Below are 13415 nucleotides of genomic sequence, written 5' to 3'. Positions count from 1 at the left end.
CTGCATAATATATCCCATACCTGTTTCATTTTTATTAATTTTAGAAAATACTGGCATTAATAAATCTCTGTATTCAAACTTTTCTTATACAAAATGGTGTGGTCTCCTTATATAATACAATAGAGCCAAAAAGGATGAATTGAGATGCCATAAACTGGTACAACTTTCCAGTCTGAGCTAAAAAATTTTTGTTTTTAACAGTCAAATTACAGTTCCATCTGATCCTCATGAAATGGTTGATAATCCATTATATGGACCTGTAAACAATACCCTCTACCCACCAACGGCCCAGGCTCGAGCTCAGAAATCACCCGAACCCATGGCTCGCACCTCACCTGGCATTCGTCCACGTTCCATGACCTGCTCCTCTACAGAAAAGAAGCCTGTCCCTGCAGAAAAAGCTCAGGTCAAGAACACCATATCAGCTGTGACCAATCAAAATTTCTGCCGACCTGAAGGTGGCCCAGCTCTCTCAAAGCCTCGTCCACCGTTACCGTCCAAGAACCAGTTAGCCACTCGTGATGTTCAGAACAATTAGATTTAAACAAAGGAAAATTTGAGTCAATCAAAAGATTCTATGATATTTTAATCAAAGCTTTTTTTATTTGTTGGATATCATTGCATTTGGAACAGTGAGGTCTTCTACTTGCTTATATTATGTTAACATTTAAAGCATTTCAGTCACACAGAAAGAGCCTAAAACCCCTATTCTTCTTAGTAAAATATTTCCTAGAGCATAGATTTATCATTTACTGACTGCATGCTTTGTAATTCTCCATTGTTTATCCTAATACACAGTGTAGGATGTACATTGTCACTAGTGTGACCGGTGCTAAAAATGTCAGACCCTTGTGGCTGCCACGGACTCACATTTAAAGTGCCTAGCAGCTAATCGCTATCCTTTCTAGGACTTGCAGCTCTCATCTGACCTTTGTTATTTTTTTTTTATCAAGACCAACTCATGTGACACTGGAGCATTGAGTGAAAAGAAATGTAACTAACGATATCACTGAGCAGTAATCCCCCACCCACGATGAACACCAGACATAGCCATGTTTTTATGTTAATCTACGTGAGGAAACATTTTGGCAATGGGACCTATGGTCCTGGCCTTCTTATGACCACAACATTCCAGAAAATAAATGTTATATTTAAAGAAATGGGATGTTTAGAGATGGTAATTCATTGCCAGAGGTGGTAATTCATTAGCAATATGTCTTTCACAACTATAACCCCTCCAATTATTTTATATAAGGGCATTTTATTTCAGTCCTTTAGTCTTACTTCTGCCAGTTGAGACTTTAGTGGTACGCCAGGATAACTTCTCCATGAATATAGCACTTTTATGGTCGATTTTGTAGTGAAGCATTTCCCTTTCTATTACATTATACTTCATCCTACTCTTAATATATGCACAGGCCCGGATTTGTGGAAAGGCCACCTAGGCCCGGGCCTAGGGCGGCAGGATTTTAGGGGGGCGGCATGATGCCCAACCACACCTACATTGGTTCAAAAACACTGGGGATGCGCTGGAGATACAATCATTTTTTAAATTTCCCCATTGATGATGAAAATTTGCACGAATAAAGGGGAGGGGGCAGGGGCGACGAACGGCAGTGGGCCTAGGGGCACCCTCTATGTAAATCCGGCCCTGTATATGCAAGGTGGGTCTCACAGTAGGGTAGAAAGAACATAAGCAAGCTCAGAGGCCAAAAGTAAGAGTTACTGTAGATATAGTACAAGGAAGGGAACACTGCTCTGTGAATTCTTATTTATTATTCTCTACCCACGAGCGTTGCCCTATATTGTGCCCTTCTAAATGAATACTGGAAGAAACATATAAAAAGCTTAACATATACAGAATTCGATGGAATTAGTCTTTCTGGATGTTAAGGCCAAACAAAGCTTAGCTGGAATGCAATAGTAATAAAGCTGTAAGATCATTGCAGTGATATTTCAGGTTACAGGCCTGAGAATGGAAATCCTGGATTTGCTCCTCCTTGCACTTTATTGAATAAATATTATCTCGTGCAATTGTGTCAGGGCCCATATCCATCAGTGTTTATTATGGGAATACTTAAGCTGCTGGTTTGAGCACAGTCCATGAGCCTACTGATTTTATTTTAGTTTGTTGTACCCCCAAGCATTGTGTTTTAGCACAATCGTGTTTTTTTTTAATTCAAATGCAACATGCAGCATGTGCTTGACACACCTTCAGAATATATTGAAATAGAGAAATGCATGAAAACACATTAAAAAATATATGCCTATTGGTGTGTTTGCTATGCATTTGAATAAACACAGATTCACCTGACCGTGTGTGTATGGGCCCTCACAGGAAAATGGCTTCAGATCAGTATTTTAGTGCATTTGCACCTGCATAGGTTATATATAGTGTATGATCCTAGTTAATGAGAGGTGCTTTCATGCAGGCGACAAAACACCTCATTAGGTTTGGCCCAATTGGGCCAAAATCAGCCTGCTGAAACCCACAGGCCGATTTCAGCAACACAATGTAGCAGTATCCAATTCTTAGAATCCGAAACCCTTGTGTTGGCTCCGGCGCAAACACTCTCGACAAGTTTTAGCACAAAATGCAAAGTCTTGTGTTTCTTCACCGAAATCAGCCAAGTGTGTTCGCACCAGAGGCTGATTTCGGCCTGTCTGGTTCTAGCCTTACCCTAAATGTGAAATGACAAAATCTCCCACCTGCCATGTTTTCCTTTACTGACAGTTTCTGCTACTATGATTAGGCTAATCATCCAATCTGTACTAAAGTCAGTCCTAGGACAAAGACTTACGGTAAGATGGCCAGAAGCAAACGTACCATCGTACGAAACAAAGGTTTGTACGATTTTCGGACTGTGTGTGAGTGTCCCGACATTTTTCTTACCATGGAGATCGGTTGTTCAGTAGATCGGACAGTTTAAAAGATTTATATCGGCTACTGATAATATCTCTGCATTTATTGCCTATCTGACGATATCAAGGAAGACTGTCACTACTATTTGTCAGACATAACTTTCGTACGATTGCTGTCTGTCAATAAATGACTAGAGTTGTGTAATTTCTCCTCTTTACTTCTTTATATTATCTGAATGGTAAGTTGCAAGTCGGAAGATTGGCAGGGAAGATGGTTTTTCCAACTTTAGGCTATTAATCTGCATGTCTATGGCCATCTTTAGGCTTATGTCACACTGGGGCGAAAATTGAATCTGAAAACATTAATTTGGGGAAAAAGAAAGGTTTCTCCAGGTGTGTCATTAGCCTTATTCTCTGATTTATGTCATCTGCAGCCAGATAATGAAGCATAAGCTCTGGAAATGGGGTTTCAAAGATGCTGACAGTTTCCTTTAAGTAGTGAGTAGATGCATCTGCTGAAGTTTCAAGGGACAGTGTTATCAAATTAGAACGTTTACTCTCGTTGCTGAAAATAGCTGTTTTATAAAGTGCTTGCGGTACTGAGAATTGTAGTTTAATGAAACCTGGAGGGCCGCAGGCTGGACATCCTTAACATATATAGTAAATATTTTTACCAATTGCTAACAAGTGTCTGAAAAATCCTCCAAAGGGCTCCTGAAATATTGGGGGCCCAAGGATAATATGCTTTTTGTCCCTCCCTTAATGCCAACCTTGCAAGAAGCCCTCACAGGTACAATGGTCTTTCCCTGTTTTAAAGGGGGATTATATGTATATTACAGCACCTTGAGACATATTTGGTACTGTTGTAAATATGAGACATTAGTGTTGACCTCTGTATATTCTATGGAAAAAAAATATATATATATAAAGTGAATGTGAACTGAATAAAAACAACACTTTTGAACTGGCACATGCATTACTGAGATACAATGGTAATGGCTCTGAAAGGAATGTTCTTTAAAGCGAATGGAACAAATGCTACTTTGTAAAGGCAAAGTACTGAGTACAATCCAACATTCATATCTGTAAACATAACGTATGCATTAGCAAATTTTTCGTATCAGCAAAGGTACTGTATACTTGCCTTTTCTTTACTAGTTGCTAGGCAGAAGCCTGTGTATCTAATTATTTTATTTACACATCTTTGTTATTGTCCCAAAGAGTTAGTGACCAATTACTGTCACGCTTTAATATAATGAATGGAAAGGGGTAGTTCTTTCTCTTTGGCTTCCATATTCAGTGAATGTGTCAGGGGAGTAATACTGACATGTTTCTATGGATTTTCATAGGACTCCCACAAGGACATTAGCAGCCAGGCCAACAGTCAAGTGTGACCTATGTTCTACCTATACTAGCTGGAAAAGCACTTTCAGGCCAAGATAGGGTTATTATTCCATAATTGCATAGGCTGGCACAAACCAGAATATCCACAGTGGTGCAGTTTAAAAAAAAAAGTTAATTTAAAGAAAAAGCATCACACAAAGAAAAGCCTTAAATGTTCAATGCCAATGGGGAAGTAAGTGGTGTGCGGCAAATTACAAAGTGCAGCTGAACTGCAATGCCAATGGGAGCACTCAATCATAGGCCAAGACAAGGTTATATCATCTTGAATAAAGACATCCAAACATTAATTTGCTCTGTAGAGGTGCAAGCCATATCTCCCCCTTTGCAGCCAATGCAGGAATGCCATTTGAGGTAAGGTTCAGTCTTTATCTTCCACCTTGGCGACAGCTGCTTCTTTTTTCTCCTCTTAGGCTTCAGCTCCATTTGGCGGCTCTGTTGGTGGCTTCGCTTCTTCTCCTTTCAGTGGTTTCCTGGGCCCCCTTAACACTCGAATCTCACAAGGCCCGAGCCAGGACACCTGTCCCTCCTGATTGGGGCCCTGTCTGTGCCCACATCTTTCTCCCTCAACCTTTGCATTGGCCTCCACCTAAAGAAATGCCCTGTCACCTGTTAGTTGTAGTTAATGAATAGCTAAAGGGTCACTTATGGAAGAACAAAACAGGAATTGCTATTATTTTATGATATTCAGCCCACAGTGGCTTGTGTAAAAAACATGAAAACATATATATGTATACTACTACTGTATAAGGAAACCCATCGCTATAGGCACCTTGATTATATGCCTGGTACCAGTAGTTATACCAGTTTTCAGCACATGTTGGCAACTGAACACAATGAAAAATGTATGAGATTAGATAAGGGTAATACAAGACGAACAAATGTTGCACCTTATCAGAAAGGTGAAAGCTTAAATGCATATAATAGAAGGGCCCGTGTATGTGCTTGGCAATTTTTGCATTTTTCTGTTCATTTGGGATCACCACCAGAACAAGAAGAACAGCAGAAAGTGATGAAAAATGTTCTTTCAGGGCAAATAATCTTCAATCCTCAATGATCACAGGATAATAAATTGGAACAGCCCTAGGACTGGCCATAAATGCCCACATGGCCAAAACTGCATGACGTGTGGCCAGCTTTAGTTGCCGAGACTGTTTCTTCACAAAATTGAGTTTGAGCAAAGCAGTCTGGTTTCACCACAGATGTGCAGCAATATTTCCTTCCTTTTAGCATCATTTTTGGGAACTGCACCAGAACTTAACAAGGTGTAGCAAATCAAGCTTGTGGCCAAAACATCCGCTGCAAGGTTTAATGGGGTTGTTCACCTTAAAGTTAAATGGAGAATGTTATAGAATGGCCTATTCCTAGGAACTTTGCAATTGGTTTATATTTATTTTTCATAGTTTCATAGTCACTGACCCCCATCTAAAAAACAAAGGCTACAGATTTATTGTTATTGCTACATTGTATTACTTATTTTCTAGTCAGGCCCTCTCCTATTCATATTCAAGTAACTTATCCATATCAATTCATGGATGCTAGGGTAATTTGGACCTTAGCAACCAGATTGCTGAAATTGCAAACTGGAGAGCTGTTGAAGGTAAAGCTAAATAAATGACTTGAAAACCACAAATAATAAAAAATAAATACCAATTGCAAATTGTCTCAGAATATTACTGTCTACATCATACTTAAAGCTATCTCAAAGGTGAACAACCCCTTTAATGTTCAGGGAAGATGCTTTGTGGTTTTTCATCACAGTGGAGCCCCTCGTTTTCTGTAAAGGTGTGTTTTAAAGAAAAGCATTGCCATCATTGTAACAATATCGTAGTTAGTAAAAATTCAATATCAAGACCCTAGGAATTCTCAACCTTGCAAGAAAGAACAGGAAAATCAACATATCAGAAGAGTCCTTGCTGTAGTTAAGCAACCAATGATGAGTAAGTGTTTGGGTATAGGTTAAGGAAAGAAAGAAATAAACTACTGTATTTACTATGTCAGAAACTATAACACAATAATAATAAAATCTATTTGTGAAAAAAAAATTATTAAGCAACTTTTATAATTAAAAGACGGTGTAATGTATCTGAGTTTAACAGAGATTGGTTGGGATACAACAGAGGCATAGACTAATCTGTCCCTCACTCAATCATTCAGATATTGGGATGTATGTTAGGTAATCAGGCACAAGAGAAGCAGGTGTAAGGTGAAAGAAATGTAAAGTAACTGCGGGTGCCAATGGGTTAGGCACTTCCCAGTGATATGTTGCACAGTTTGAAAAATGTTGTATGAAAAAACACCCATTGACGTTAATGTGTTTGCCAAATTTTTGCAGTTTCACAAATTTTCAGCAAAACGAAAGGGGTCACATTCATCAATCACGACTTGCCTCCTACAGGGCAACCATTATAAATATTGGGGAGCCAGGGGGCATATCTGAAACCCCTAGGTAGTGGGTAATGCCAGCTAAGTATAATTGGCTCCAAATAAAAAATGAATCTTCCGCTATGCCAAAGCGCACCCCCAATCTGGTTGGCTATGGAACATTACGCTCTAAACACTATCAAACCCTGTCCATTTCTGTGATTCAGAGGGATGGAATGTCTAGGCCCCCTACTGTTCCTGACTGGACTACCCCTGTAGTACCCTCCCTGATGACAGCCTGCCTTTCTAAGTTCCTAACTGGACTACTCCTGTTGTACTCTCCCTGATGGCAATCCTGGCCTCCTACCTCTGCATGGTTCTGAGTCACATTCCTGAACAGCTGACTACTGCCATTCGTGCTAGTTCAAAAATGCCAGCTATGTGCGATACAGACCTCTTCTGAAGATGTATTTCCTGCACATGCTCCAAGTCTGTGGCTCACTCTGCATTAAAGTACCCAGGTCAGCCCTAGATAGAGAAATGTCAGCCCTAGATAGGAGACAAGCAATTAGTCATTTGTAGGGTTGCCATGGTATTTTACCATCTTGACTGGTAAACATGAAGTTTGATCCCAATGTTATTTATAGGAAAGATACCGTTAGGCCCATAAATCTTTGGACAGAGACATAATTTTTCTAATTTTGGTTCTGTACATTACCATAATGAATTTTAAATTAAACAACTGTAGACTTTCAGCTTTAATTCAGTGGGTTGAATAAAAAGATTGCATAAAAATGTGAAGAACTAAAGCCTTTTTTAACACAATCACTTCATTTCAAGGGCTCAAAAGTAATTGGACAATTGACTTAAAGGACCAGTAACATCAAAAAAAAATTTAAAAAAAATTCGTTAGTATACATCAAAAAATATACACCAACCCAAATAAAACTTTAAAATTGCAAAGCCTTTATTAAGAAATAACTTACTGAAACTCCACTTCTACTCCTGTACAGAAAAGGCGACACGACGATGATCCATCCTGCAGCACTCTATTTCTTCTCCCTAGCTATCGCCCATATTGTACTGACAGCGTGTGAAGCTGCATTGTGCATTTCGGATACCTCGATGTACTGTATGAAACAGCCTGAATGAAAAGAATCCCAGGAAAAGCACAGCCATGGAAGGACTGAGTGGGAACTGTGCAAGCAGCCACTGTCGGGATTTTATCTCTCACCCGGCTCTGGGGCGCCATTCTAGTGCGATTGGATTTGGATCTCACCAAGGACCTCTGTACACGGACATTACCTCTCTAGAAGCCGCGAGGCAATGCACGGCTCCCCTGTCTTCTTCCAGCGCGTCCTATGGCTGCACGGCTGCGATAGCCAGGGAGAAGAAATAGAGTGCTGCAGGATGGATCATCGTCGTGTCGCCTTTTCTGTACAGGAGCGGAAGTGGAGATTCGGTAAGTTATTTCTTAATAAAGGCTTTGCAATTTTAAAGTTTTATTTGGGTTGGTGTATATTTTTTGATGTATAATAACGAATTTTTTAACATTTTTTTTTTATGTTACTGGTCCTTTAAAGGCTTTTTCATGGATAGGCGTGGGCAATTCCTTCGTTATTTCATTATCAATGAAGCAGATAAAAGCACTGGAGTTGATTTGAGGGGGGGGGTGCTTGTATGTGGATGATTTTGCTTGAACAGATACCATGCGGGCAAAGGAGCTCTCGATGCAGGTGAAACAAGCCATCCTTAAGCTGCAAAAAAACAGAAAAACCCCATCCGAGAAATTGCTACAATATTAGGAGTGGCAAATTCTACAGATTGGTACATCCTGAGAAAGAAAGAAAGCACTGGTGAACTCAGCAACACAGAAAGACCTGGATGTCCACGAAAGACAACAGTGGTGGATGATCGCAGAATCATTTCCATGGTAAAGAGAAACCCCTTCACAACAGCCAAACAAGTGAACAACACTCTCCAGGGGGTAGGTGTATCGATATCCAAGTCTACCATAAAGAGAAGACTGCATGAAAGTAAATACAGAGGGTGCAGTGCAGGTGCAAGCCACTCATAAGCATCAAGAATAGAAAGGCTAGATAAAAAAAAAACTAAAAAAGCCAGCACAGTTCTGGAAAAACATTCTTTGGATAGATGAAACCAAGATCAACCTCTACCAGAATGATGGTAAGAAAAAAGTAGGGAGAAGGTGTGTAACAGCTCATGATCCAAAGCATACCACATCATTTATAAAATATGGGAGAGGCAGTGTGATGGCTTGGGCGTGCATGGCTGCCAGTGGCACTGGGACACTAGTGTTTATCCATGATGTGACACAGGACTGAAGCAGCAGAATGAATTCTGAGGTGTTCAGAGACACTGTCTGCTCAAATCCAGCTAAATGCAGTCAAATTGATATGGAGGAGTTTCATAATACAGTTGGACAATGACCCAAAACATAGAGCCAAAGCAACCCAGGAGTTTATTAAAGCAAAGAAGTGGAATATTCTTGAATGGCCAAGTCAGTCACCTGATCTGAACCCAATTGAGCTGCATTTCACTTGTTGAAGACTAAACTTCGGACAGAAAGGCCCACAAACAAACAGAAACTGAAAGCCGCTGCAGTAAAGGCCTGGCAGAGCATTAAAAAGGTTGGAAACCCAGAATCTGGCGATGTCCATGAGTTAAAGACCTCAGGCTGTCATTTCAACCAAGTATTAGAAATGAACATTTTATTTTCAGTTTTTTAATTTGTCTAATTTCTTTTGAGCCCCTGAAATGAATGATTGTTTTAAAAAAGGCTTTAGTTCCTCACATTTTTATGCAATCTTTTTGTTCAACCCACTGAATTAAAGGTGAAAGTCTGCAGTTCAACTGCATCTGAGTTGTTTCATTTAAAATTCATTGTGGTATTGTACAGAACCTCAGGAGACACTTAAAGAATATCAAGCTTGGGACTGCTACCCTCAAGCGTCTGGGTGCGGGTGCAGTCTTAGACTTAAACGTAAACCCGTTCAGGTGAGAGACAGTATAGTGACTGATATTAGTAATAGTATATAAAACTTAACTTTTAATAAATAGTTAATTAAAACCAACTCAGGCCAAGCCCATACCACACGCTACACGTAACGCCAAACTCACTGCATGTCCTTCTGTTATGCAGTGCAGGGCCGTGCCCTTAAAATTACACACAATTGAAAAGCTAAAGTAGGTGAATATGATGGGGTAAGTAGTGCTCGTGAACACAAGACACTATTTAGTGTGACTAGTTCCGTTCGCTGTAGTTTTATGCATAGTTAGCCCCCCACTTTTTCGTAAAAGGGGCGTAGCCAAGGCACCAACATTTCAAGATGGGGACAAAGTCACAAAAGCTATGTTTTTACAGGGGATTGGGGGCAGGCCGAGGGGTCTTTTTAAGGGTATTACAAATTTACCGGCAGCAACATTGCCGGTAAATTTGTAATACCGGCCCCAGCCTTGGCAGGTGTTTTACCGGCTAGGCTGGTAAAATAACGGCCAGGTGGCAACACTATACTCAGGAGACACTTACCTGAGTATAAATCTGGAACACCCATCATAAAGCAATTAAGTGCTGAAGACTTTAATGGGGTAGTTCCCCTTTAAGTTAACTTTTAGTTTGTTACAGAATGGGCAATTCTAAGAAATTTTTCAATTGGTCTTCATTATTTAATTTATGAAATAATTATAGTTTTTATAGTTTTATTATTTGCCTTCATGATCTGACTCTCTCCAGCTTTCAAATGAGGTCATCTTTCAGGCCCTCTACTTTATATATTTAGGGTTGCCACCCAGTGGCAGAACTACCGGGGGAGCACCCCATCAGGGCCCCCCGGCAGCGCCGCACGCCACTAAATTCACCCCGGGAGCGCGCCGTAAGGAGGGGGGGCGGGGCCCTGCTGCGCGTCACGCACCAGGGCCCGCCCCCCTCTAGGAACGCTGCTGTTGCCACCTTTTCCAATACCGGCCTTCCTATGTATCTTTTTTCCCTATTAATAACATTGAGATCAACCATCATTTTTACAGACCAGGCCGGTATATTACCACCCAGGTGGCAACTAGGGTTGCCACCTGGCCGGTAAAAATAATGGCTGATCCCAATGTTATTAATAGAGAAAAAAGATAAATATACAGGAAGGCCGGTATTTTTTTCCAGAAAAGGTGGCAACCCTAGTGACAACCCTATATCCAGTATCTTATTCAAATCAAAGCCTGGTTACTAGGGTAATTTGGACCCTAACAACCAGGCTGCTGAAACTACAAACTGAAGAGCTGGGAAATAAAAAGCTAAGTAACTCCAAAACGACAAATAATAAAAACAAATTGCAAATTGTCTCAGGATATCACATCATAATATTCACAATAAAAGTTACAGTTACATGATGGATAGCAGTAGCATGCCTAAGGACTCACTTAGTGATGCAATTTATTATTAATTGTGAAGTTCTAAAATGACAAAAACAGCACGTTAAGGTGAAGTAGTATTTTGGGTAGGACAGTATTGTTTTAAATTACACCGTAACGCAGTTCCAGTTCCAATGAACTATAACGGCACGTTTCAAAAGACGTCACTTAGCCATTCAGAACAGTGCGTGAGAACGCTGACAACTCTCGCTAGCAATATATAAGACGCTTACTAGTCTTCTTCCGGCACATGCGCGGACATCTTGGTTATGTTACGTCATCGAGATGCGACGCAGGTGCCGGATCCGAAGCAGGGATGTAATATCATGGCGGCTATGGGGCTGGTACCTTGAAGCACATCAGGGGTGATGGCAGCAAGTTGCAGGACTCCCGCTTATCCTTCCTGGAGGCTTCACATCGCCAGTGAGCTGAGTCGGCGAGACCGGGAGCAGAGACAGGTGTTTGAGGAGCTCATCTTACAGTGTAACTACCATTTCTTCTGCACTTTCATGTAATGATTGTGTGGCTTCCTGACAACATATCCACCTGTCTGACTGTATGTTCATTCTACACACCTCTCGCCTTAAACTGGTTTGAATGGAAATATCCAGCCCTGCTTTTGTCCAATGAGATGCAGCCATACGTATATAGATGGCAAGGGCCAGATGCATAGTCATACATTGATTTATGTTAAAGGAGAACTAAAGCTTAGCTTGAAAAGTAGCTAGAAATGTTGTTCCTTATGTTTTGTGCTGCTGTGCCAGCCCAAGGCAACCACAGCAGTTAAGCAGTAAAGATCCTGTCTCCAAAGATGCCCCAGTAGCTCCCCATCTTCTTTTCTGCTGATTCACTGCACATGCTCTGTGCTGCTGTCACTTACTTGGCTTAGAGACCAACTCACAATATACAGTACATATAGAATAGAAATGTCACAATATAAGGCTGATTAGTAATTAAAGGGGACCCGTCACCCAAAAAAATTATTCAAAATCCTATTTTATCAGATTAGTAAAGGAATATGAACTTTAACTACACTATATAAATTATTTAAATCTTGATTCCTTCAGTCTGGGATTTCAAAATTATAGCAAGCAGGCAGCAGCCATTTTGTGGACACTGTTATTAAGAAAAGCCTTGTATCATCTCAGAATCTTGTTTGTGCACCAGAATGGGGGACCCGATGTCCATCCCCATGCCCTGACCACACAATTATATGGTAAAGAGAACTGGGGGAATGTGTGGGGAGCAGTGACATCTAAGAAGTGCTGAATTGAAAGTGAAAGTAATTGTCTGCCCCGCCTCTATGCCACGGGCATAGAGGAGGGGCAGACAATATTTGATTGACAGCTGAAATTTTTAAATGAGCTTACAACAGCTATGAATGCTTAAATAAAAAATAGAAATTGGATTTCATGTTTAATTTGAAAAGGACTTTTATTATACAGATTTTTGTGTCTGGGTGACAGGTCCACTTTAATACAGATAATTATTACATGGCAGCTTTAATGTGTGTGAAAACCATTACAGGTCACCCTAAGAGATTATTCCGATCGCCACTTTCATGTAATGATTGTGTGGCTCCCTGACAACATATCTACCTGTATGTTCCACCAACCTTGTATGTTCATTCTACACATCCCTAGCATTAAGCTTGTTTGAATTGAAACATCCAGCCTTGCATTTGTCCAATGAGATACAGCCATACATACATATATAGGCGGCAAGGATCAGATGCATACTCATACATTGATTTATGTTAAAGCGATACTGACCCGATACCTCCCAACTGTCCTGTTTTTAGAGGGACAGTCCCTCTTTTGACAGTTCAACCAGCAGTCCCTCGTTTGTACTGGAAAGTCCCATTTTCTTTGCACTGAACAGCCAGAAAAAGAAACAAAGTTTCTAACTTAATTGGCTTTTGTCAGAGAGCCCAGAACAGCCACCAGGTGCACTTGGAAATGTTTGTAACCATTTCAGATAACGAATAAGTAATTGTAACAATATAAGATAACGGGTCTCTTGGGGAAACTGTGACTCACAGCTTAAAGGGCAATTCACCTTCATTAGCAAAACTGTAATAACTGAACAAAAAAAAAATGTGTTCAAACTTTCATAACCTGCCAAAATTTGTAAAATTAACATGGTGATTAGGGGGTGTGGCCATAAATGGGCGTGGTCAAAAAATTGCCGGCAACTTTTTTGTCTTTTTTTTTTTTTTTTTTTTTTTTTTTACAAAATGTTGCGAGGTATGCGTTCCTATAAAAATCATAGGAACATGTCAGTATAAAGTATGTGCTGCACCCGGAATATTTTCCCTCAAAGCCGCCATGCGTACCTGCACTGACCCTCCGACACTGTTGAAAGAC

General features: G+C 40.4%; 2 protein-coding genes and 1 long non-coding RNA gene across 10 annotated transcripts in view; 2 read left to right on the top strand and 1 right to left on the bottom strand.

Moving 5' to 3' along the window:
• Positions 1–3777, top strand: part of inpp5d.L (inositol polyphosphate-5-phosphatase D L homeolog) — a gene marked incomplete at its 5' end in the record, with an annotated part of 77973 nt that extends 74196 nt beyond the window's left edge. The window contains 1 exon segment of the mRNA NM_001090199.1: positions 202–3777. Coding sequence (NP_001083668.1) covers positions 202–292 — 91 coding nt within the window. The 3' untranslated portion in view covers positions 293–3777.
• A 165-nt stretch (positions 3778–3942) lies between these two features.
• On the bottom strand, positions 3943–11389 carry LOC121393821. The gene is made up of 3 exons (XR_005961389.1): positions 11283–11389; positions 7082–7176; positions 3943–4852 (listed from the first exon to the last, which is right to left on the bottom strand). It is a non-coding gene; the product is annotated as an uncharacterized LOC121393821 (long non-coding RNA).
• atg16l1.L (autophagy related 16 like 1 L homeolog) overlaps positions 11312–13415 on the top strand; it is a 24070-nt gene continuing 21966 nt past the window's right edge. For 4 of the 8 annotated variants that reach the window (XM_018263884.2, XM_018263879.2, XM_018263887.2 and 1 more), the window contains exon 1: positions 11316–11532. In XM_018263884.2, coding sequence (XP_018119373.1) covers positions 11418–11532 — 115 coding nt within the window. In that variant the 5' untranslated portion in view covers positions 11316–11417. Of the gene's footprint in view, positions 11533–13415 lie in introns of all 8 variants that reach the window. The other 4 variants (XM_018263889.2, XM_018263886.2, XM_018263881.2 and 1 more) reach the window with 2 other exon arrangements.

This window comes from Xenopus laevis, chromosome 5L (genome assembly GCF_017654675.1).
Source record: "Xenopus laevis strain J_2021 chromosome 5L, Xenopus_laevis_v10.1, whole genome shotgun sequence".
Classification (NCBI taxonomy): Eukaryota; Metazoa; Chordata; class Amphibia; order Anura; family Pipidae; genus Xenopus; species Xenopus laevis.
The sequence above is the reverse complement of the archived record's forward strand: the minus strand, read 5'-3'. Positions and strand labels throughout refer to the sequence as shown.